The 24,213-nt window shown below is 54.6% G+C and overlaps 6 protein-coding genes across 6 annotated transcripts; 2 read left to right on the plus strand and 4 right to left on the minus strand.

The window, feature by feature from the left end:
- Window positions 1-622: 622 nt before the first annotated feature.
- Window positions 623-5,055, minus strand: KVR01_005094 (uncharacterized protein). Its single transcript, XM_044782818.1, has 6 exons — window positions 3,949-5,055; window positions 3,231-3,885; window positions 3,051-3,152; window positions 1,778-2,992; window positions 1,580-1,706; window positions 623-1,515 (listed from the first exon to the last, which is right to left on the minus strand). Exons 2-6 carry the CDS (start codon window positions 3,340-3,342, stop codon window positions 1,308-1,310), a joined length of 1,764 nt encoding a protein of 587 aa, XP_044645539.1. The 5' UTR covers window positions 3,343-3,885; window positions 3,949-5,055; the 3' UTR covers window positions 623-1,307.
- An 866-nt stretch (window positions 5,056-5,921) lies between these two features.
- On the minus strand, window positions 5,922-9,639 carry KVR01_005107 (uncharacterized protein). Its single transcript, XM_044790810.1, has 2 exons — window positions 8,258-9,639; window positions 5,922-8,202 (listed from the first exon to the last, which is right to left on the minus strand). Exons 1-2 carry the CDS (start codon window positions 8,400-8,402, stop codon window positions 7,664-7,666), a joined length of 684 nt encoding a protein of 227 aa, XP_044645552.1. The 5' UTR covers window positions 8,403-9,639; the 3' UTR covers window positions 5,922-7,663.
- A 4,295-nt stretch (window positions 9,640-13,934) lies between these two features.
- Window positions 13,935-14,501, plus strand: KVR01_005169 (dolichyl-diphosphooligosaccharide-protein glycotransferase; the record flags this gene model as incomplete). Its single annotated transcript, XM_044784652.1, has 3 exons — window positions 13,935-14,168; window positions 14,244-14,301; window positions 14,371-14,501. The coding sequence occupies 3 exons, from the start codon at window positions 13,935-13,937 to the stop codon at window positions 14,499-14,501; spliced, it is 423 nt and encodes a 140-aa protein (XP_044645614.1).
- Window positions 14,502-14,746: 245 nt separating this feature from the next.
- Window positions 14,747-15,969, minus strand: KVR01_005385 (uncharacterized protein; the record flags this gene model as incomplete). The annotated part of the gene is made up of 3 exons (XM_044784619.1): window positions 14,747-15,583; window positions 15,650-15,733; window positions 15,802-15,969. 3 exons carry the CDS (start codon window positions 15,967-15,969, stop codon window positions 14,747-14,749), a joined length of 1,089 nt encoding a protein of 362 aa, XP_044645830.1.
- A 438-nt stretch (window positions 15,970-16,407) lies between these two features.
- Window positions 16,408-17,531, plus strand: KVR01_005283 (RNA methyltransferase; the record flags this gene model as incomplete). The annotated part of the gene is made up of 3 exons (XM_044791902.1): window positions 16,408-16,613; window positions 16,694-16,792; window positions 16,865-17,531. 3 exons carry the CDS (start codon window positions 16,408-16,410, stop codon window positions 17,529-17,531), a joined length of 972 nt encoding a protein of 323 aa, XP_044645728.1.
- Window positions 17,532-17,648: 117 nt separating this feature from the next.
- KVR01_004855 (uncharacterized protein) lies at window positions 17,649-23,580 on the minus strand (the record flags this gene model as incomplete). Its single annotated transcript, XM_044793629.1, has 6 exons — window positions 17,649-18,962; window positions 19,017-20,479; window positions 20,529-20,764; window positions 20,819-23,217; window positions 23,276-23,406; window positions 23,481-23,580. 6 exons carry the CDS (start codon window positions 23,578-23,580, stop codon window positions 17,649-17,651), a joined length of 5,643 nt encoding a protein of 1,880 aa, XP_044645300.1.
- Between the last annotated feature and the right edge of the window lie 633 nt (window positions 23,581-24,213).

A 24,213-nucleotide genomic window follows, 5' to 3' on the forward strand; every position in this document is an offset into this window, starting at 1 on the left:
TGCGCCGTGGTCCCCTTTGTCTCAGCCCTGTGATGCACAAGATGTAGCCCGCGTCCCGACATCAGAAGACGCCGCTACAAGCACTGCAATGCAGAACAGATAATCTTGCTTGTGTCAGGAATAATGCATGTGTGCTTTACTGTCTTGCATGAGCCTGCCGGTGATACACGGCTCAGCACCTGAGACTGATCGCTCAATTCTAATATCAGACGCCGGGAGTCCTAACCTGGCGCGCCCACGGGCCTCTGGTAGACGTTCATGAACTTGAACAGCCTTGATCCCGTGCACAGGAAGGGGCCCTGCCGAAGAGATTAAGCTTTCCCAGCGGCGCTGCTGGAATCAGCCAGGATCTGAATTGCTCATGCTCTGTCTATGCGCTGACACGTCAGCTCAGCATATTGTACGGTTAGGAGGACTCTGAAGGAAACGCATAATGGGCCGAAGGTCTAGGATATTCACGGGAGTAAGATGAACCACGGCCAGTCTAGAATGTTTATGTAGACTCTCGAGATGCAATACCAGGGGACCAATTATGCGCTGGAGGCAAGTCTATAGTTCACTTTATATCAGCAAACGGCCTTGCGGTGTGCGCTGGTTGCAATATAATAACCATTCCTTCAGCCTGACACGCTCCAATTCAGCCATATTGGATGAATACCAGACGGGTACCATCAGCTTCGCCCGGTTGGGGAAGCCCTCACAGGTACCCACGGCCCCCACCACCCACAACCACCACCACCACTATTGATCAGCTTGTTGCAATTGGCACTATTTCGTCCAAACTACATAAGAACCTTCTTATTCCTTCCCGCTGCGTTATCTCATCTCAGAAATCCACGGAAGCTGACGTGGATGTGTGGATCACCCGAAGCGTTCTGTGTGTGTGTGGCCACTGTGTGTGTATGGGTGGGTGTGTGGGTGTGTGCCTGATGTGACACCTCAGACTGACGACGATCCATGCCCGATAACAGTAAACTGCGATCATTTGGCCCACAACTGGGGGGCCAACGGAGTATTTCATTTCTGTTGATGAATTCCGACGGGCTCTTTCGGCCTCGAGGCCACAGTTCAAGGAAAATATTGCCGAGTTCCCTCTTCCCCCTCTCCCCTCGAGCAGAGGCAGCCGTGGCCAGCCCGGCTTGTGGGGGGAACTTGGCGATACTTTCTCAAGACTACTCTTCTTCTGGAAACCTTGCGCCGCTGTTTTGGTGTTCAGATCTGGTCTGTAATAGGAGTACGCCTCACCATGCGTGAAAGCATAACAAAAAGAAAAGTAGGGGCACAAAGAAAAATACAAATGATCAATTTTAAGCCGTCCCAGCCGTCGCTAAAGCAGGACTGCCTATATCATAGTCCATATCATCGTTATATTCCTGAGCTCTTCTTGGGGCCCTATGGTGTTGTGGTACCACAGTCATGTGCGACTCCTGACGTACGAATGTCTCCTGCAGAAAGGACACGAATCTGCTTATGTCTTCGCGTGTGCTCATGGCACCCAGGCTGGCTCTTACAACTCTGAGAGAAGCTGGTGTTAGTCAAGACGTGTCGAGGAAGGGAAGGCGCTTGTTCAGTCACGAACCCTGTGGGAAGCTGGTGGATCAAGCTGATGCCTTCCGGCCCGCAGACGTGATGGGCCGAGAAGGCCCGCTGGAGCTCCCAGGGCTCGTAGTCGAGCGCGGTGTAGAGCCCTCCCGGACAGCAAATTCCTTGAGTATTGTGTGAGCTACTGCCGCTGTTTCTGATCCTTGCTCCTGGGTCAAATTTTGGTGAGACTTACCACCTGATCTTACATATACACCATTGTCGTTAGCTATCTTCTCCACTTCGGAATACGGGACATATACGCCGTCTGCGTCCATCATGTTAAACGCTATGGTAGCACCCTGCCTCCTTGGGTCGCCGTAGCCGTTCCCGTCGTCATCCGTGTATATGTGGCAAGCCGGGCGGCCGTTCGAGTGGCGGAGGCGCCTCAGTTCGTTGTATAATGTCTTGGATAGGGACGTCGTGTAGCGGGAGATGTTCTCCATGGAACCGTATATCTGGGAGTGGACGTCGATGGCCTGTCCCAAGGCCAGTATGCTGTGGAAGGGAAGTGTGCCGTCCTCGAGGCTGTCGTGTATCTCGTAGGAAGGGTTTTTATTGGTGACGGTACCATCGTGGGACTCAGCGGCCGGAGAGTCGAGGCCCTTGGTCTTGTGCCATGACCCGCCCAGCACAGATACCATAGTGACGGTGCCACCGCCAAAGTATTTCCGCAGTGTCAGAATGTGACCCGAGTCCTTCCTCACTATGAGAGCACCAAGGTCAGGGAAGCCGAAGATCTTGTACAGGGAAACACAGGTGAAGTCGGGCGCGGCATCGACATCTCGGAAGACACTGTCCAGCGGGCTCGTCATGGCAAGGGCAGCACCGTCGAGGAGGCTGTAGGTATTGGTCAGGTCCGGGGATGACCTGACAGCCCCAGGCCATGAGAGCGGCAGCCTCCGCCCGGTCATGTTGGACTGTCCCGGGTACGCCAAAAGGCCGAGGCCGCCGCGCCGAGACAGGTGGCGGAGGCGGTTGTTTCTGGCGCCGCCGGGGGCCACCGAGCCGGGGCGGCGAAGCCAGTCCTCGACCTCGCCATCGCTCTCGAAGCAGTGGGAGTTGCCGTAGGCCAGCTCACGCACGCCGACGAGGCTGGTGTGCGAGTCCTTGTGGTAGCCGTACCAGAAGCTCCCGTCGCGCGTCCGCTCCGCCAGGTCCCGGAAGCAGTCGGCCACGAGCTTGATGCCCGCGGTGGCGTTGGCCGTGAAGACGAGGTCGAAGTGTCTCGGGTCGGCCCCGAAGAAGCTTAATACCTTTTGTCTCACACTGTCGACCACGTGCCCGGAGAGCTCGGCGGGAGCGTTGGCGCTGTGAGGGTTGCCATACAGGTTGGAGAGCATGTGGTTGGCAAAGGATTCTATGAGTGTTCTAGCGTAGATGGTGGTGCCACTATGATCGAGGTAGATCCCTATGGCTTGTCAGGATGGCGTCCATCGTGGGAGGGGCGTCATTGTGATTCAGCTTACCCTTCTTCATATGTGGATACTCAGTCTCCCTTATCCTTTTTACGGGCAACGGGTAGAAGCTCTCATCGGCGATACTGGAGAGGCATCTTTCTGCCCTGGGCGCTAATGTGGCAAGTATTAGTCTCGAGGTAAGACCGGCATTGGCCGAATTGGTCGGGCCCAGGTGGGCGAGATGCTTACATGGCGTGCCGGTGAAGAGTCGGCGAGGAGGCGCATTCCCGGGACATGAGAACACTACGGGATAGTCCTTGGTCTGGCGCCATTGCCGGGTGAAGGCTTTTAGAGAAGTCATATTTCCAAACGGTAACTTGCCTGCGATGGCGCTATGGGGGGGTTTCGTGGGAGCGAGACAGGATGATGGCGAGACCCGGGGGGCTACTTATTGCTTGCCACCACCTTCTTGGGCCGAACCGGGAGCGCCTCTGGGCGGTCCATCTCATCCGAGGACGAGGCCGACCAACTATAGTACATGCCCCCCACACCTCATGCACATTCCTCGCACCTCCTTCAACTGCCCCTTGCCGTAGCCCCCATCGCTGTTGGCCAGCCATACGGTGTGTGTACTGTCACTTGGACACCATCCAGGGAGCGAGCCCGAGCCGAGAACGGGCAGGCCAAGACGTGGGAGGGCTCGCCCCCGATGGGTGTTTGGCTCGTCCTTGGTGCCTGCTGGGAAGATGACCCTCAAGGCTGTGGTCAGGGGAGCCACCTCGTGATAAGGTGACGCGGATTACAACCCTATTTGTCAAGCGGGCTGGTAGGTCGAGGACTAGCCCAGCTGAAGGATTATGCGAGTATAGCTCGCCGGCCGCCCGGGGAAGCCGCCTCCCTATGACTTAAGATCACGTCAATGAGGGTTCTTGCGCGCGGCCTCGAACGGGGGACAGTGCTAGCCGACCTGCAGCTTTTCTCGTGGGCGCCCGCTGCTCAGCCCTCGAGACACTCTGGCCTGGGGGGTGACGGGGAGTTGATACTGCGCAACCTTGGCGGTCTGGTGACTACGGTCTGTGGGCTTGCAGGAAAAGGGCCGGTGGCTAAGTGTGGTGGTGGCTTGCGAAAGCACAAAAAGCAAAGCCGTTAACATCAGCCCAGGACGATTGCCGCACGATCCGCCCAGATTCCCACGGTTATACATATGTGAGGGAATCTTAGCGAAGCTGGGGACCTTGTCGTGCATCATGTAACCTGCGGAAAATCTACCGAGCAGCAGCATGCGCAGCGGATGCTTGTCATCAGGCAGGCGAGGGAGCGAGCGAGGGAGCCCTTGTCCCCGCGTGGTTCGGACGGGCCCTGCCACCTGCGGGCTCAGCAACAACGCTCCAGATCTGACTTCGTGATGGAACAAACAGCCCGGCCGGGGGTGCGGCCACAGCATTTTGTGTCGCCCGATCTTGGTACCTTACAGGCAGGAAGGGCTGAAAGGACGGGTTGGTTAGGGCGGGTTGGTGACCATGGCCATGTTCCAATTTTGGAAACACGATAGTGGCACCTGAGTCAAGCAGGTGGAGTGGCCTGGCAGAGCCATGTAACATGGCAGGTGGACCGGACTGAGTGGCATGGCAGGGCTGGCAGGTCGGGACGGTGTCGTATACGGTGGGCGTGGTCCAACGCGGTGTCGGTTGTTTTGTGGTGGTGAACTGCAAGGTCCCGGGGGCCGGTGGACTTCAGAGCGCGGCGAGTGGTAGTCGCAGCCCTGCAGATCCGTGTTGTATTATCGTGGGCTGCCGTGGCACATCACAAAAAGTACCGATTTGATCCGGTCACGCAGTCACGCAGTCACGCCGTCACGCTGCTGAAGCCCGTGGGGAGGGAGGTTGGGAGGGCATGGGAAGTTGGAAGCCTAGCAACCTGGGGAGGGGCCTGGGGGGCAAGACTGGTGCCTCATCCTCTCCTCTGCTAGGTGGGCCCACATAATGGAGGATGGAAAAGCATGTATCCCGAGGGCTGGCTGGGCAGGCTGGTCTGGCTGGTCTGGCTGGTCTGGGAGGGGCCTTGCTGGTCTGGCATGGGCATTTCCCAACAGGCAAGATGCCAAGGTGGCGGCCAGGCGTTGATGGCTTTTTGGCTTTTGCAAGGCGCCCGCCCTAGCGACTCGATGCGGAGCTGCGTGGGAGGCAAGGAGAAGGGGTGTGATGGCGATGCAGGTTGGTCTGGCCTGCTTTGGCCCCGCTTTCCGCTTCCATCGTCCTTGCAGCGCCCTCTTACCAAACAGTCAGTCAGCCTCTTCCCTTTCCAGCTGTGCAGTCGGCCCGTGGTATGTAGGTGAGGGGCCAATCGCATGCCCATTCGAGCCTGCACGGCGCCCGTGGCAGCGTGGGCGGCCAGGCAGCCAGCCAGGCGGGTTGCCGTGCACGCACAAAGCAAGGTCAGAAGATGAAGGGGTTGGAGGGGTGGGGGAGAAGCGGAGAAGGGGACGGTACTGTGCATAGGTACATGCTAGGAAGTGTGTGGAAAGTGCCTAGGGCCAAGTACTCAAGTACTTACTTACATAGGTCCCGACTCCCCAGGTCCTGCTCGCCGGAGGATTCGGTGACGATCAGATCAACAATCTCAATCAATCTCGGGCGGGAACGGCGAGATGAGCGGTCTTTTTTGTTGCATAGCGGCCACCCTGCTGCAGAACGCTGCAGAACTCGCTGCGCAGCTTGCAGGTGGTTTTGTTTTTGCTGCTCGAACCTTGTTTCATGCGGCGCGGGCTCGATCCTCGGGTGCAACCGCCCAGCCGGGCCCTGCATCGCATTCTGACAGCTGTGATTGGCAGACTCGGGCCTGGACCCGTCCCAGTGCCCCGGGTCGGCCAAGGTCCTCGCTCCGGCTCCCTGGATCCCTTGTCTAATTCATCTTTCTAGTCCCCGTCGACAGCGTCCCCGACGCCTTCCAAGCTTCTCTCCCAATCTCCAACATGCACTTTTGTTTGAAAGCGTCATGCTTCTGGCGCCCATCAGCGCCCAGTTTTTTCAGCACACAGTTGTGTCTTGGAACTTTTTTTTCCTTTTGCACTTTGGAATGGCCACTGCCTCGGAGATATTGTGGTATATATCTAAGACGCGGTCGGACCCCTGTTCGGAGGTGGCAAAGACAATGTGCGGGGGGGGGGGGGCGGCGCTTTCAAGACCTCACCACCTTCAATCTCGTTTCAAAATCCTCGTGGCACAAATGGCACCAGCCTCAAAAGCATGGCTCTCATGGCTCAGAACAATGGGCAGAAGCAGCAAAAATAGGAGTCTCCACTCGCACGAGGCTCCAGCATGCACAAGACCAGAGTCTGCTACGTGTTTTTGTCCTCTGCCTTGCTGACTGCATACGTCTCAGCCTCGCCCCCCTACGGAGAACTAATGCCGGTCACCTGTTCAGCTGAAGCCGTCCAACCGCATTCCGGACCTACTATGGAATTCCGCACATGTTGCATCCTTGTTGATGCGAGAGGCTGAAAGCCGGGCTGATAAAGTGGTGAATCGCCCGGGGAGGGCGATCAACAGACCGCAATATCATCCCGCAGGCAGGCCTCCGCACACACGACCCTCCCTCACTTACATCACACTCTTGCACAAGTACGACCGGCGACATGGGCATGACCTGCAACAGAAAGACAGACAGCATTCTAGAAGGTGCCTCAATCTATGTCCTGGCGACCGGCGACCAATGAGGGGCGAAATCAACACATGCTTCGTTATCAATGGTTTATTAATTCTTCGCTTGAGCGTCGAGTCGTACAAAAGCCCCTCACACTTTTGACAGCGAGATGACCATAACATACGCGCCGCGGCTCTACGGTCTCACAAAGGTCCTTGGCCGGCCTGCTCTTTGACATCTGAGATGAACTTGGTTGATCGCCCATCTCCGACCAACCTCACGATAACACCAACGCGGGCATGAACTGGGGGATCCATGGTGCCACCCCCCTCGAGGGGCTGGGCTGCCACCCTTCCAGCCGTCGCACTGACCAGCAGTTCGGTTCACACGCCCGAGAGGGAACAAGGACGACGTCGTGCCCTTGAAACGTCATGGCTCGGGTTAGTCCCGTTTGACGTGGGGGCGGGATGATGGGGGCTAGTCCACCGGAAATGGCTGGTCCGGCGCCCTGTTCAATCCCATCAACCAAGACCTCTCACCGCCCGGGGCTGGTCGTTGACTGAGAGCCATGGATTAATCATTCAGGTCTGGAAGTCAGCGACGCGTGCGTGTCACGACGGCCATTTCGCACCTTGTGCGGCCTGTATCCTGTATCGGGGTGCGGACGGAATGAGACTCCGCCCGAGGCGCGCGGTGTGCGGGTAAGACATATCATTTGCATACGGTATTTTTCAATCATTGAGGTACGTCTGAAAATTGTGCGAGAATTTCGCTGTTCAAAATTTTGGAGTAATTATCTGGGTTATGGACGTGTGGCTCGGTCTCTTTGATGGCCGTATTATCACATGCCCGGGGTCCCTTTCTAGTGTACTCGAAGCAAATTGCGGCAGATGAGGTATCTTCCCAACCAGTCTTGCTCAAAAAAAGCCAAACATCAAAAGCACCTATTACCCTCCCGGGGGTCACCCATGCCTACGGTGATCCTCCCGACACAAAACGCCGGAAAACCCATTCAAAAAATCACCATCACCTTGGCGCTTTTAGAGAAGGAAGGCGAGGGCCGCAGCGCCGACGGCGAGCATCAACGTCGGGGCCTTGGCGTTTCCGGCAGCCGTCACGAAGGACGTGGTGGCTGACGGGCTCGCTCCGGTAACGGTCGCGTTGCTGCCGACCGGCGAGGTTGGGGTGACGGACCCCGTCGGCTGGCTGCCTGTAGCCGACGCGGTGGAGCTGGAGGTGGTCGGAGATGGGGAGCTGCCCCCGCTGCATGTGTTTCCAGCCTCGACGCGCTCGAAGTTGGCGCAAGTGATGCGGGTCTTGTTTCCGAAGTGGACAACGATGCTGCGGTTTCCGAAGAAGGCGCCGATGCCCTCCTTGAGCGAGGCGAAGTTGTCGGTGTAGGTAACGTCAATGTCGCCGGTGATGTTTCCGTGCTTGCCTGACAGATCACCAACCTGGCAGGTCTGAGGGGAGTTGGGGTCGCACGGAGTGGCCTCTCCACGCTCGTAAGGGTCGAGGTGAGCCAGGGTCGCGGTGCAGTTTCCGCTCTCGGGGACGGGCTGGTCGTGAAGGTGGTAAACTATCATCATTTGTTAGCGGAGACGGAGAGCCCAGAGAGCATGAGAGAGACTTACTGAAAGGACCACCCTCGCTGGGAAGACCGGACAGCTTGACCTTGAAGATCACGCCGTTTCCGTCTGGGCTGGACAGGGCGTAGACGTCGCCCTTGATGTTGCCTCCATTGGGGTAGGCGCTCTTGGTGAAGGCAGTCTCAGGCATGGAAGCCTTGTAGATGGCCCCGACGGGGTTGTCGCTGACGACTGCGGCATCTCCGAGTTTCTAGGGGCAGAGGTCAGCGGGTTGATACATTGACGACAAGGTAAGACGGGATTAAACTTACGCCAGTGTTTTGCGCAGAGACGCTGGCAGCAGCCAGGACAGCGGTGGCGATTGACATACGCATGATGACGTTTTGGGGTTGTTGATAGTTGGTTGGCCTGCAAGGTAACACAAGAGGGAAAAGCCAGAGTATTTTGGGATTATCTGGGCTGACCAGTCGGCGTCCTGGGTGATGGTTGTCGTATAAATAAGCAGGGCTGCCACAAGAGGTGTGACAAAGGAAGCACAAAGTACGCGAGGTGAAAGGCGAGGCGGAAGGTGAGGCTTGTGACAGTCAAACAGACGGGTGGCGATGCTGGGTGACTGGAGTTGCGTATGTCCAGGTGGTTGATATGGAAATTAGTAGAAGCACACAAACGGCAAGAGGAATGTCCAGAGGGGGAGTCAAGGAGATGAAGGACGAGCTGAGGCCGGACTATTATATGAGAGTTAATCAAAAGTGATGAGCGGCAGGAGGCTGTTGGGTTGGTACACAAGGACGGCACCGCGCTCGAGTGCGAGCTAGGGGCAGGGGGGCTTGCTCAGAGAAGACATGGATGCTGCAGGTACCAAGCCACTCGGCAGTCCACTGGCTGGGCCTGGCGGAGTAAGCGGGAGGAGAGAAGGAGGAGGAGGAGGAGTGGGAGGTACCTCCAGGGCTGCCAGGAGGGGCCGGACGTGCGCCTGGCCGGCAGGGCCGGTCGTTCTTGGTACAGTAGTGCCCATTCCTAGTTTCGATTGACGGCATCTTGTACGCTTTGCAACCGACGCCTATTCATCCGAGGTGAGGACCTTCTCACACAACGGTGCGGCGTGCTTCACTGACAGCATAGGAAGCACGCAACACGGGGTTGGAAATGAAGTGGTGATACATATTGATTGGGGGCCCAAGGCCCAGAGACATGTGCCGCGCCTGCTGCATGCAAGTACTGTATCGGACTCGGACATCAAATCAAATGTCAAAAAGCATCCAAACATAGAACCAACAACCCTCCAGCCCTCCAACTGTCGGCCTGTGTTTGCCGTATAGCCGTCCTGGGCGGCCAGCCTGGTCGCTTTGTTTCCAAACCTTATTTGTCGCCCATGGCAGCAGCAGCTCAGCTGCAGATCTGTTTTTCTTGGGAGGGGGGAAACAAACGAACAAACGCTGGGGAGTGGAATGGGTCAGGGGTGGCCCTTCGAAACAACAATCCTAGCGCCTGTGGGCAGGGGCCACCATTGGAGCAAAGCTAGCCCTGGGGAGCTTGGCCCCTGCCACATCAGGCACCTCATGCTCTGTCAGTTCCGCTGTGTGCTCTGCTGGCAGGCTGCTGCTGGCCATCTTGCCGACCCCAACTGCCCAGCCTCCTTCATATCTATTTGCGGCCAGCCGTTGGTGGTCAACAAACCACAGCCTGCCAAAAGGTCCTTTCAATCCAACTGAGAGGCCAGTCAACCACGAGTCCACCGACAGCAGAAGTCCCGGAGTATGTGTTTCCCCATGTGTGGAATACACTCAGCTGGCCTTCAGATGCTTTGTGCTTCGCGTCACAGCAAGGGTACCGAACGTCTCCTGTGCACAGCAGCTTCGGGAGTCCATTGCATTTCCATGACGTGCCCTGCCAGCCCCCATTGTAACCTGGCCGATCCTCTGCTCTGTAGTACCTACCACACTACACCGCCGAGCTTGGCCTTCCAGCCCTGCCCGCTTTAACCGGGCGGTGGGGAAGAGGCACGTGGAGCCGCGGAACTCATCTGGGGAACTCGGCCTGCGACCTACCACAGTCCAATGAATCATCAAATCACGGCGTCAGGCTGGGGGGAGAATGTCATCTCGATCGTTGGCTTTGTGTTGGCAATGGGCCACAGCTCGTCGTCTGGTCGCCAGTACCGAGTAGTGTGTATCCACCATGTCGCTACCCACCCCGAGCTCTCCACAGAGCCCCGCAGGCTGGCAAGCTGGGGAGCGGCAATTCTCTTGCGGAGAGGCTGGTGGCATGCGGTGGACCCAGCGATCACCACGAGGACTGGATCTCATCCACCTGTCACATGGCCCTAAGAAGCTCGGCGCAGACAACCGTGACAGCCCTGACAGCCCGAGGCTCCACCTCCACAGAACCACAATGACAGAGTGAACCGCAGAACTGTGGGCCCGTTTCAAGCTAACACCTCCAGCCCAAAAGCTTGGTACCCATGAGCCCGGGATGCTACCGTTCCAGTCGAGCGAGCCTCTCTCAACATCCATCCCGCCATCCCACCTTCGTCTTTCTGTTTTCGGAAAGCTGAATAAACCCTCAGAGGCATCCTCAACCTGAATTGGCTGCTGCGCCGCGAGGTCGTGAGTGGGTCTGGGCTGCCAAAAGGGTCGCCTCCGGCCCTCAACGGCCGGAGGATTGTGACCTATGATCTGAAAACTTTCTATTTAGGATCTCACCACCCAACCTGCCAGCCAACGCGCTAGCCACAACAACGACCACGCCTCAGCCTCAGCGCCTGAACAGCCCCGATTTCTTCATCCTGCCCACAGCCCACGGATGAACCAACTTGCGGCCTCGGCTGAGACCGCCCCGTGATCCCTGAGTCCGATGGGATTTTGGAATCTTCGGATTTTTGTCTAACGAGCTAACAGCCTTCCCACCCGCACTAGCGCCGCCGGTTTCAGCATGTCTGTGCAGCGCTCGTATTGCCAAGACTGGCTGTTCGTCCTCACCTCGTGGTGTTTCTACATGTTTGACCATCCAGAGCAAATCAAAACCCTCCGATAGCACCTCCTTGGACCGAAACGGAATCCCCAGGGCCGTGTAAGTGGCAGGTGCCAAGACTCCTGACAGCTCTTGGCTACCGAGCAGGGCGAGGCATGCTCGGCAGGACGGCAGCGCCTGCCAACATATCCTGTTCCTTGTCCACGATGAGGCTGCTGGTGGGTTGCTGTAAAATTCAAGCCCGCAGACCATTCCCCGCGCTCTGATTCTACCTTGAACTTGCTATGCTGTCATGATTGGCTTTGCATCCTCAGCTCTTCATCGAGTTTATGCATCTTTGAGCTTGATAAACTCGCCCCATCAAAATGTCTCGCTGAAATGAGGTGAATGGCGGCCCGTGGAGATGTCTGATAGACGTCCGCCGAAGCTCGGTCGTCACATGCCGTCTTGTCCTCCCCTTGACCGGCCCCAGCGGTGCCCACGGCATTTGTCCCGCGCACTGGCAGGTTTGGAAGAAGCTGGGTGTGTAGCTAGGATGTTGGGACGAGCTTCTTGCAGTGTTTCAAAAGGGCCCAGGTTTGGTTTTGATCTGATATCGTCGCCTCGGATTTCGGTTCTTGGTAACACTATGAATCTCCGGGACTAGATGCGGCTAAATGTTATCAATGGCCCCGGTCCCTGGATAAGATAACCTTTCTCAGGGTCCGACCAATACTAGTTGAGGTCCCATGCTAATACACAGTGTAGACCTTATCTCTAACATACAAACCTCCATACTAGGAAAGCTACACTTAACTTATAGCTACTACTTACTTAAGGTATAGCTAGAGAGGAAAGGTTAGCTTTTAATATATAGAGGTTTATAACTAAAATATAGTTTTTATAAAGATTAAATAAAGCCTTAAAAAGCCCTTAACTTTAAATTTAAATTTTTTCTTTAATAATTCTTCTTTTTTTAAATAAATATCCTTTTAAAATTTTAATATTAATATTTATTATTTTCCTTTAAATTATATTTTATTTTTAAAAAAATTTAAATAAAATAATATAAATAATTAAAGGAGTAATATTCCTTACTTTTTTTAATTTATTAATTAAATATATTATATTTAATTAAATAAAAGGTTATAAAAATAAAAAAACTTTAAAAAAAAGTTTTTATTAATTTTTTTTTAATATAGTATTTTTATATAAATTATTAATTAAAAAGATATTAAGATTAAAAAGTATTTAAAAAAATATTTTTAATTATTATATAAAGTTTTTACTTTTTTTTAATTTTTTTATATTTCAATTTTAAATATTCTTTATTTAAATTTAAATTATTTAATAATTAACTTAACTATAGGATTATTATAAGTTATAAAATCCCTATTTATTTTAAGTGAGGAGTTTATACTTTTAAGTAATAGTTAGGCTGTAGGCCTAGCTAAGGGTATTTAAATATTTAAGATAATATAGACTAATCTTTAATTATATTTACCCTCCTTTTACTCTAGCTTATTATGCTCTTATATACTTAACTCTATATTTCTCTTCTTTGCAGAAGTGTGAGATGTGATGAGATGGACTTATAAATGTGATAATTTTGGTTTTCACAATGGGCTCTGCCGCTTTGCTCAATTTCAAAATATCACAGCTTCTCATGGTGCTCTGAAGCACGCCTGGCTGTGCGAAGCTTTCCTCAGTCCAGCTCATACAAGATCCACACCCAGTGAGCCTTTTTGGCAGCCTGTCTCTGGTCCTAGGATTGACAATTCTTTTTTTTTTTTTTTTGAAAAAAAAAAGAAAAAGAGAAGAAAAAAACACTCAGTGAGTACGAGAAGCATTGTTCAGGTGATCAAGGAGCCGACAGGTATCAGTGATAGTAATTAACTAGCAATGGTGGACCTCAGATAGCTAACTGCCGACTACTATGCATAAAGCTTTAACGTTATGATAAAAGTTTACAGCCAAAGTTTGCAGCACTCTGACACAGGCTCTTGAGATGAATGGTAAGGCTCGACTTGAACTTTTAGAATTGGACTTGGATAATGCTTTAGAACTCAAATGCCTTGAGGACTTTCCCGCAGGTTATTACACGTTTGGTATCTCAACCACTGCAGGCCCTACAGTGTAGCTCTTGAGCAATACTTCCTTTGATCATTGTGGATCCCAACCATTTGATAAGTGCTTGGATCAGGTTAGTGATAATGTGTGAGACAGCACAAGTTCAGGCACGCATCAACAAAGCTTAGAGTAAACAAGGTCAAATATGGCTGGCAGCACTCTGGAGTGGTTAGTCTGCATGATAACCAGCAACTTAGTTCCTTAAATTCATTCTTCATGCTGGAAGATCTTGACAATGTAAGAAGATATTTTGGCAACAAGACTACACTGCACTCCACGTATAGTGAGCAAAATGAGCTGACCAAACTTGAAATCCATGATACTCGGTGTTGAACAGGTGGAAGCTGCACTCTTATGTAGCCCACAGCGAGCGGCAGGAACCCTGACCCCTGGTCTGTCGGCAGCTTTAGCCCCCGTCCATCACAGCCAATCAAACACGCTCTCTGTGCTCCCCCGGACCCACTCGTCAACTGCAGGCGTGTCAGTTGGAGCTGCGTGTCGTTTCTGGAAGCAATAGCTTCACAAGCGCATTGAAGCCGCCTCACCAGCCAGCCCAAAACAACAACCAACCGCACAACCCACGGCCAGCACATCCCCGGAAGCAACAACACCAGTTTCCCACAACTCCCTCAAGCAATCAATCATGGCACCCAAGAAGAATGCCGCTGCCCCGGCAGAGACGGCGGCCTCGACCCCGGCAAAGGCCACCAAGGCCACCAAGGCCCAGGCCTCGAAAGCGTCATTGCTCCCAGAGCAGATATGGTCTCACTACTTGAAGACTACCAGCCACCAGACGCGCCTGATTGATGCCTTCCTGGCCTTCCTCGTGGCTGTCGGTGCCATCCAGTTTGTCTACTACTTCCTGATTGCAAAAGATGTGAGGATGACACCCATCCAGCCCACCCTAACTATGCCCATCTTTGAGGGATACTTGGCTAACACATGTATGTAGCCTTTCAATGCCTTCCTGGCCGGTTTTGCTGCCACTGTCGGCCAATTTGTCCTTACTGGTATGTACTCATATTGACAACGTCGATGACTCGTCTATCCGTCCCTCCTGGCTGACAAACCCGTGGCAGTTTCCCTGCGCATGCAAACCGACCAGCAGAACAAGTCCGATTTCCCCAAGGTCACCCCTGAACGCTCATTCGCAGACTACATCTTTGGCAGCCTCATCTTGCACTTCTTCTGTGTCAACTACATCAACTGAGGGAGAGCATGGAGGACCGCGTGGACAAGCAAAAGACGGGCAGGGTTCATGCTTCTGAATATTTTGACATCCAATTCGTTCGAGACATCTTTGGAATGTGGCGTTTAGCTGTACATGGCACACGGGTAAATGGGAGAGCAGCATGGAGACCAGTATGGCAGAGGAAAAGCCAGGGTATATCTCTACTGCAGCCGTAAGATCAGTTGATGGCAATGAGGGCTTCTCCCTTGACGCGCTTCTCTTATCTATGCATCTGTCGCACCCTCCTCCGCCTGCGCCTCCGCTTGTGGTGTTTCTGCCCGGGGCGGGCCTCCCTTGGGCGGCCCACCACCCGCCTTGGGCGGCGGAGCCAGCGGACTCTTGGCCCGGGTCGAGTCCGGCCGGTCCAGCGCCCTGCTCTTCTCCTCCTGCTCGTTGAAGTAGTCGTCCATACCGCCCACCGGCGCCCGGTGCGCCTTCTTCTTCTGGCTCCGTGGCGGCGGCGCACCCCCTGCTGGCGGCGGCGCATTTGCCATCTGGGCCGGGACGAGGAAGTCACCTCCGCCAGCCGGGGGAGCACCAGGCTGCTCCGCCTCAGCAGGCGTGAAGAAGTTGGCCGTGTCTGCCGCCGGGGCAGCAACCCCTTGGCCGTAGAGCGGCGTCTTTTCCGAGAACGACCCGTCAAAGATGGTGTCGCCCGGCGCGTCCACGGGCTCGCTCAGCGGCGCGGGCAGGCGGTGCAGCGCCCCGTACCCCAGGACACAGCCCAGCGCGCCCTCGCCGCCCCACTCCCGGCTCGGCTGCAGCGTGACCTCCCTCGTGACGTCGTACTCGTTGTTGTAGACATATAGCCGCAGGGGCCTGCCGATGTGGTCCTCGACAATCTCGCCCAGCCCGCTCTCGCCGTGCAGGGTGCCCTCTGGCGAGCCCAGGATGTAGTCGCTGTAGGGGAGGAGGCCCGCGAGGTCGGCTGGGGAGTTGGCGGGAACGTCGAGGACGTGCCATATGTTCACGACGGCGTTCAGGGATGTCCACTGGAGAGACAGGCCCAGCGAAGAGCCGTCGACGGGGACTGGGACGTGCATCGTGCGTGTTCGTTGGCCCTGGCGGTGGATGTTGGTCAGTCTTGCCCGATCAGTGCTTCCCATTGAACCCTTGGAGTGCCATACTTTTGCGCTCCATAGACCTAGCGACACTGATCCTCCAGCGCAGTTGCGCACTTCTTGGGCAAACAGTCCGGGGCTTGGGTCATCCTAGAGTGGGTTGTTCAGCATGTGTTGTTCTGGTCCTGGTCTCTTCAGCCGCCAGCGGGAAGCCGTACGATCATGCGTCCATTGATCCCTACGACAAAGTCGAACCATGGCTCGATCGCGAGCTGCAGGTTTGTGTTCCGTAGCACTTGAAACCCAAATAGCCCTTGTTGATGCTGCTTCTGTCGGGGGTCCTCGCCGTCGAGGCGGGACATAAAACGGTTGAGCGCGTTGAACATGGTGGCTTTCGACCATAAAAGGCTCAGAGGATAGTGATTTGTGCCTCGCCCGGTGTCAAAAGATTTCAGACTCCAGCAATTGGATGATGCAGAGCCGTTTGTTGTATCTCAAATGTTTGGACCGTAAATGGCATGCGACCACGTTGCTCGCCCTATCTATTATCAGCCTTGTCGCGCCCCTAAGGGGCCAGAGCTCCCTAACCTGAGGGAGCTCCCTCGGTCCCTAGCGCCAGAGCTCTAGCAGGCAAGCAGGTACCTAGGTACCCTCCGACTGACTTCATACTCTGCTGCTGGCGAATTTTACGCCTTTATACAACCTTGGGAGTCTACATCAGCAGCCATGTTCGATGATATCAAATACTAGTAAACCATAGACACTATGTACTTTTATGCAGTCTCAACGATTTATGCTCATCCACTACCAACAACAACCATAAAATGAAGAAGCCAGCGGCAGCTCCAAGCCTCTCAACAAGGCGGCCTGGCAGACAACACAAGCAAGATGAGAGTCTCATCAACAACATATATCTCCACGGCATACATGGAGCGCCAACAGGTGTCATGAGGCCAGCGGACAAGATACCTCTGACAGAAGAGTGCAAGCATTACTCCTCATATGATGAGATGCCAGAGAAACTACAAAAGTAAGCTTTGTTTGTTCTCCTCTGGCGTTGCCGGGATCGCTGCAGAAGCCGCATCAGAGTTGGTCTGACAACGAAAACAGATACTGGCACCAGCGCAACACACTATGGCAGTACGACAACTACGACATACGAATGACAGACGACGCCTGGTTCGGCGTCACCCCAGAGCCCATAGCGGTGTAAGTCCTCGCCTCTCATGCGCAAACCGCCCTCCGCCAGAGCACACACACCTGCTGACCTCAGAAACCCAGTGAGATTGCAACCGAGATGGCAGCCAAGCACGCCCGGCGCGAGCACAAGCCCAGCGTTCTGGTCGACCTCTTCGCCGGCGCGGGCGGCAACACGATCCAGTTCGCGCTGTCGGGCGAGTGGGACCGCGTCATCGCCGTCGAGCGCCACGCCGCCACACTCGCCTGCGCCCAGCACAACGCCGAGGTCTACGAGGTCGCCGAGTACGTCACCTTTGTGCACGCGGACTGCTTCGACTTCCTCAACCGCCTGCTCAACCGGCCCGACACCCTGGACGACGCGCTGAACGTGCACCTGGGCCTGGGTGGTGGCGATGGCCGTGGTGGTGGTGGTGGCCGCGGAGGGTCGGCAGCCGCGACGCTCGCCCGCGGGGTCGAGGTCTTCGCGAGCCCGCCCTGGGGTGGCGTGGGCTACCAGCAGGCTGACGTCTTCGACCTGGAGGCGATGGAGCCCTACTCCCTGGCGCACATCAGCTCTTCGTGCCGCCCCATGGCACACGCGCTGTTCCTGCCCCGGAACGGGGACCTCCGGCAGCTTGCGAGCCTGGTCCCGGACGATGCGGCGGAGAGGCTAGACGTGGTCCAGTATTGTGTCAAGGGCGCGGCCAAGGGCCTGGTCGCTTACTTTCCGCCTGGAAACGAGGGCCATGTCCTCGAAAGAGCGGGTTGAGAGGTATTGCAAATCACGTTGGTGACGCCTTACTCCATAATTGTTTCACGGTCATCGGTATCTAGCATTTCTTGATGGCCTGTCTAGGCAAGGCCATAGAGGCTAAGGCTGAAGCCATCAGAGCGCCCTTACAATGGTGGACTCATCGAACAAATCCTTCAGCAGTCCTTGGATGCAGCCCTCCCAGTCCACTGGGCTCATCGCGTAGGTTGACTCAAAAGCAAAGATGCTGAGTTGGCCAAAGAAGGGCCGTAACACCTTCGCAACAAGCTCTTCCCTCCTCTCCAAATTGACGTCATCCCTGATACCACCGATTCCAAGCAAAGGCCGCTTGCGAGGGCCTTGCGCAGTCAGGAACGCCGTATCTTCTGATTGCGGATGCGGTGTCACAATTGCCGACCCCAACTCTTCGGAGAGCTCATCCACCAACGCGATTGCTTGATAGTTGACTGGTCGGTACACCGCGTCGATCGTGTCTGTCACGAAAAGCCATTCGTGCAGCTGGAAGTCATCGGGTGCCGCGCAGATGAGCAGGTCCAATAACTTGCATGCCTGCAGCACCGACCCGTTGTTGTACATCTCAGAGGCAGTGCTGTGGTCAGGGGCTGCCACGGATGACACAGCCGCGTGCAGCTCTGCATTGATTACTGGCCAGATTGGGGCCAGGTGGATGGCGCTCGTTTTGAGTACAAGTGCGCGGACGACCATAAATAGCTCTGCCCGCGTTGTCGAAGACGGGGATGAAGTAGCCGTTGCCCCTAGTAATTCGACAAGCTTCTCTAAGATATTGGGCAACTCGGTGACAAATGTGTCCTCCGCCGCTGCCAGGATCAGTGTGGCTATGCGGCGGAGATTCAGTTGCGTCTTGCGGTCAGCCTCAAGTCTTGCCGAGGTGGCGCCTACGCCGAACACTATGCCTGCCGTCGTCGGTGCAGTGATCCGGCTCAATAATTCTGGCAACCGATCTTTATCGGTTACTGTCCACTGCTTCAGCAGAGGCAACCAGTCATTGTGAACCAGAGTCACGTTCGATCCGAAGAAGCGAGGATCATTGAACGCATCTGTGACGTCTCTCTTCCAGGTCTTTTGGTTGTTCGGCAGTCGCGTAAGCTCCTGCAACAAGACCAGGGTGCTCTTAGAAAATGTGTCCGGGAACGCCTTCGCGCGTACTGCTGGCCCGATGACGCTGGTGGAGATGGATGTTGCAGCAGATAGAACACGGTCATTCTCAACCAGTATCTTGGGGAGATCTGGGGTGATCGCTGACAGTATCGAGACAACGTCGTCTGCACGTCCTTGGGGGCTCCTGCTCGGTGTGGCTTGAATGGAAGGCTCGAGGCGCTTTGGCTTCTCAGATGTGCCATTGTAGCTATCTGAGAAGTTGACAGGTCGTGTCGTGAATAGCGCAGTCAGTAGTCTTAGGAATAGGTCCTGAAATAAAGAATGTCAGCTTTGCACACCTCGTTCGGTAGTGACTATCCTTACCCCTAACTCCCGGCGCATCTTACGCTGCTCTCCGAAGTTCGTATTGTCGACCTTGACGCCCAAAATTGCAGCGAATTCGAGAAGACTTGGGAGGGTTTGACGATGAGGGAATGGGTTGGTCAAAAGATCCTTCAGGAATGTGATGCAGTCCTGCCAGATTTCGTCCATAGCGTCATCCTCAAGTGATCTAGCGTAGTCCACCAGGAAAATGACAATATCAGTGTCCTGTAAGTCCAGCGTCAAATTAGACTTGCGCGCAGGGTCGAGTGCTGTCGGATTGGTTCGGCTATATATGGAGTTGAATATCGCTGGTATAGTGTGCTTCGGTCGCGAGCCATCAAGGGCAGGAAGAAGGTTGAAGACTTCAACATGTGGTTGCGACGCAGAATCATTCAATGACTTGCGCCAAATGTCAATGACTGTCTCCAAGCACTCCAGCGTTTCCGCGGCAAACAAATGCTCAAGAAGCCTCCGAGCACGGTTTCTCATGCGCAGAGAGGTGTACTTGAAGGAAGCCATCGAGCTGGTGGCCTGCGCAGTCGCGTCGCCACCTTGGCCCCAGGACCATATCCTGAAGCAAATTCTCACAGCGTCCTGAAAGGCCAACAACACCGTCAACCTGTCATTTGCCGTGGCACTCCTGGAGTGCAGGTTTTCATTTGAGAATACGCCAGACACCATATTCCCAAAGAATCCCTGTGGCTGGTCGGGGCTCTTAACGACCTGTGTGCGTGCCTCCTCCAGCAGTAATCTGTCGTGGCTTCTAGCCAGGACGTGTTCCAGTCCATTCAAAAAGGAGATCAAGGTGGTTTCTGGCGCGTCCGGATGCTCCTCCAAGCTGTGCTCGCGTCCTTTGAACATCTGTTGCAAGCTAGAAAAGGTGGCCCCAATCTGGTCGCACAGTGTCCCCACGAGGGGAATCAGCACCTGAAATATGGTGTCGGCATAGTAAGGCAAGCATTCAGTAAGGAAACTGATCCAGCTGTCCAATACTGGTCGACTACTTGGGGACGAGAGACCGGCTTGCAGGCACCTGAGCAATGCTGGTGGCGGAGGAGGAAGTCGAGATGTCTTGTCCGCAGAGACGGAGCCACGGTGGCTTCCAACTTCACCACCTTGCTTCCTTTTCTCCAGGGTAGGTGATGGTGGGGGTTCCGCAGTGAGCACCTCCCGAAGCTTCAATGAAGCGAAGACGACGTCTAGGAGAAGGACCTGGGAATAGGGATCCGGGCACTCCAAAGACTGAGAAAGCCTTTCTATCAAGACATCTTCGAGATGGAACCTTGCGAGGGGCGCAGCATAGGGGCTGAGGAGTATCTGATGGAGAACTACCAGCGCACTCCGAATAAGCTGTGTGACCCGGACTTTGATCTCGCTGTCATCGTTGATCTGGTATTGTGAGATGCATCTCAGACAAACTTGCAAGAGGAAGAATTGGAGAGGCATGTCTTCCTGGGTACCAGCTACAACAATTAGCATCCTTCAAAATGACCGGGTCAGTTTCAAGCTTACTAATCTCAGCTACTCCGGGAAAGTCATCAGGAGAAACCATTTTGGTAGCCAAAATACTCCAGATAGCGTCAGGCGCCCAGCGGAAGACATTTGAAATTGTTCTCAAATAGTACTGGCAGAGGTCAAGGTCATCGTTATTTGTGAAGCCCCTCGCATCAGGGAGTGTGCCATCGTCCACGGGGGCCCGTCGTAGAAATGACAACTGCAAAAATTGCGACGTGATGATGTAGAAGATCCTTCCATGTCAAGGATTAGAACAAGTTTTTATGAGCTGAGATGGACTAACTCACTTGTCAATGCCAACAAGACTATTGAGCCATGTCTTGGCCGCCATGAAAAGCTGTGTCTTTTCGTCTGAGAATGCATCCAGCATCAAAAACAACGGCCGCGTTAGCATGACCTCGTAGTTGTCTATCCCAGCAAGTCTCGGAGAAGATGAAAAGTCCCCGTAAGGAATCTTTGGGGCTCTCCTATCTGAGGTGGGAGGGTTGTCCTGCAGGCTGTGGGACCACAGGATGCTAAATCTTCGACCAGGTTCTGCAGGCCGAACGGTAAAATGTCCGTTGACATCACTCTGGATCATCAAAGCACAAATTGCTGCCTCAATATCCCGGTTTTGTGTTGTCAGCACACTCTGAAGTTGCCAAAGACTCCTCACGGTCTCAACATGGTACCGTGGTTTCGACGCAGACAAGTAGGACCACGCATGCTGAACAAGAGGTATGACCAGTTCGGAAAGGTCGTTATGGGAAATTCGTCCAGATGAGAACAAATGAGTGGAGAGGGACAGGATAGAAGAGTAGGTAACAAATCGTAAAGAGCCCTCTTCCGATGCGCAGGAGTGGAGGGCTGCAAGTAGGCGAGAGGTGTCGACTGGAGAGTCTTGTGGCGTCTTTGAGATCAGCACCATCAGTATGCGGCACTTAACGCTGAGATCTGCTACTGATTCTTTTCGCATAAGACTCTCGCATCCCAGGCTGCAAGACTTTTGCAGCAGGAGCTCTCCTACATCGCGGCGGCTCAAGGGTGGCTTCGAAACGTCCAAATTGCCCTGCTCGTGGATGTAGAAGTCTCTAATTCTCAGCAAAACGTCCAAGTTCTGCGAGTTTCCCAGAGCTGTCGAGTCTGAAGATGTGCCTTCTGCCTTGGACGGGAACGCCCGCTCTGGCACGATGTCCAGAAGATCAGCCGCGATCCCAAGCGCTGTGGTGACCAGGTCATCCTTATCTGCAGATTGACTCTCCCGATCCTCTCTTCTTCGTGCATCTTCGATCATACAAAAGATCGCCAGGGAAGTAAGAGGTGCGTGCACTGTGACCATTTCTTCTTCCTTGATGTTGAAGTGTTTGATCATGAATTGGACGAGCGCAAGCTTGTCTGCCCGCTCAGCAGTAGAAGATGCCCCGGGCCCGATTGCCTTGGCCATTTGGCCTAGTATCTCGCCATATATCAAGCCACTTTCGACACCGTCGAAGAAGGTGCTAGCACTACGCAGGACTTCAGAAAACTCCGACTGGCTGGATGCCTGAGCCTTGAAGTTTCTGACGCTGTCCACGATAGGTAGGAAGATCTCAGGCACAACAAGACCACCGATCTCCCATCTGTCCATCAGTGACAGACAAATGCGGTATGGACGGGCTTTCTCGGCGGCAGTGGTCTCTGGAGCGTCTTTGATCAAAGCCAACAATGACTTAATGAGCGGCTCAAGTCCATACTCCTCAAAATAGCTTGTCCTGGTCGATAGCAGTCCGTTGTGATGTGCCGATGGCGAATTAGGGGATTCCAGTCCACTCTCGGTGTCACCGGCCTGGGGCTCTGGCCCAAGGAGCCAAGTCCAAAGCCTCCTATTCAGGCTCATTTCTCGCCTTGTCACTACTCCGGCGGCAGCCTTTAGAAGCAGTTCCAAGTCACCTGGCTTGACCCGATCCTGGAGCACCTTCGAGTGTAGAGGCAAGTGGGTCACCAGCAGATCTAGGAAGCCTCTCTGGATGAGTAGTTGCTCGTCAGCCAAACCCGCTGCGAAACAGCGCAGAAGCAGCCCGGGCTCCGGTGTGGTGACTAATTGGGCTACTTTTGAGGATAGCTCGATTTCCTCCTTTTGTATTGAACTGTCTGCGTCGCGCGGCTCCGCTGTTAGGGTATGGCCCAGCTTGGGGAGACTTCGCACAAGGTAAGCCAAAGCTCCCGGCCGTCGGCTTTGTCCTGTGATGGCGGCCAAAAAGAAGCATTGCCAGAAGAAATCGTCTCCGGCGTAGTGTATGGGTGTGATCTCCTCGGATCCTGCCGGCCGTATAGCTTTCTTGAAGCTCTCCAATAGTTTCAGCGTTCGATCGAAGTCCTCTGCAGTCTCCTCCTCTAATCCTGGCAACAGAGCTAAGATGATGGACTTCATGGCGGGGCGAAGGGCTCGTGGGTCCAAGTCGAGGAAATGGCGTTCCAGGAGGTCTAAGAATGGAGTCCGCACGGAAAGGGAGGCGAAGGACAGAGTGGGCGCAAGCCCGGGCAAATACAGCGGTAGGTCTCGCGACAAGCCATCCTTCCCTACTACCGTGAAGACGTAATTGTAGACCTCAAGGGCTTTCTGGTGCACACCTGACGGCAGGGATGGGTTGAGGCATTGCGACAGGCGTTTCGCGACGGTGGTCTTGGCTGGTACGGTGTGTATGTTCTGGCTCCGGGCTTGAAGTGCCTAAGATGCGGGCGGTCAGTTACATGGGTGAGGGCTCTCCAGAGTGAAGCAGTCGAACTTTGAGGAGTCTGTTCAGGAAAGAGATGTAGTCTGCCCATTCCTGAAGCGCGGTCTCGAACAGGGTCAGGGCTCGGTCGACGCCGGCAGCATATTTGCGGTAGGTTTTGTCTTGGTTCGGCAGGTCATCTCCTGTCAACAGATGACAAAATATCAGTCATCCCGTCAGGTGTTCGCAGGGAATGCAAGTAGGTGCACGGGCTTACCGGCGCTGAGTTGGTTTCTCCATTGTCGCGGAGGGTGTTGGGAGTCGTGAAGGGCGCTCTCAGGCGAGGTCGACCTGGGCCCGCTCGGTTCAAGGGACATTTTCCGTGTCGCAAGGCGTGGTGAGCTGGGGAACTGAGAACATGGGGTCCTCTCGACTCGGTGTGAACATCAAGTTCATCGCTGCTTGAGGAGCCGTTGGGGGGAGTGCCGGGGCATGCTGGAGCTCGCAACCGTTAAAGAGGCCTACTTGTCCGTCGAGGGTTTGCTTGCGTACCTCGATGTACGTCAAACACCCTGTCGCAAGGGGGTCCTCATTGACCAGAGCTCTGCCCCTGTCTTGGCCTCTAGGCGGGCGGGCTACCGCACCCCTGCCATCCTTGTGACAGTGTACCTAGGTACCCAGGCAAACATTAGCTCCCGGCCCTATCCAGGTAGACTCTAAGTACTCTGCGGTTTCGATCCTCAAGACACCATGGCGATTGGACGGACCTGTTGCTACACCTTCAAATCTATCTGCCTCATGTCGGCATACTAGGTAGCCCATTCACGGCAACATCAGTCACAGGCTAGCTCAGGCCATCGCATCTTCATTCTACGCTCTCCGCTCGATCCATTTTCCTGACTCACTCGGCCTCAACCTTTGCCCTAGGATGCCGAGGTAAATGTTGATTCTCGCCAAGTAATATCGTCAAACGTCGATGAGCCGCTCAATGAGGACCGGAAGGCTCCTCT

The sequence above is a fragment of the Diaporthe batatas genome (assembly GCF_019321695.1).
Source record: "Diaporthe batatas strain CRI 302-4 chromosome Unknown Contig00005, whole genome shotgun sequence".
NCBI lineage: Eukaryota > Fungi > Ascomycota > Sordariomycetes > Diaporthales > Diaporthaceae > Diaporthe > Diaporthe batatas.

Excerpts from the sequence above, each read along its gene's own strand:
- KVR01_005094 (XM_044782818.1), bottom strand. The coding sequence starts at position 3,342 with ATGACTTCTCTAAAAGCCTTCACCCGGCAATGGCGCCAGACCAAGGAC. Across the intron at positions 3,153-3,230 it reads ACTCTTCACCGGCACGCCAT|CGCCCAGGGCAGAAAGATGC; the intron begins GTAAGCATCTCG and ends TTGCCACATTAG. Across the intron at positions 1,516-1,579 it reads ATCCACCAGCTTCCCACAGG|AGTTGTAAGAGCCAGCCTGG; the intron begins GTTCGTGACTGA and ends AGCTTCTCTCAG.
- KVR01_005107 (XM_044790810.1), bottom strand. The coding sequence starts at position 8,402 with ATGCCTGAGACTGCCTTCACCAAGAGCGCCTACCCCAATGGAGGCAAC. Across the intron at positions 8,203-8,257 it reads CAGCGAGGGTGGTCCTTTCA|TTTACCACCTTCACGACCAG; the intron begins GTAAGTCTCTCT and ends AAATGATGATAG.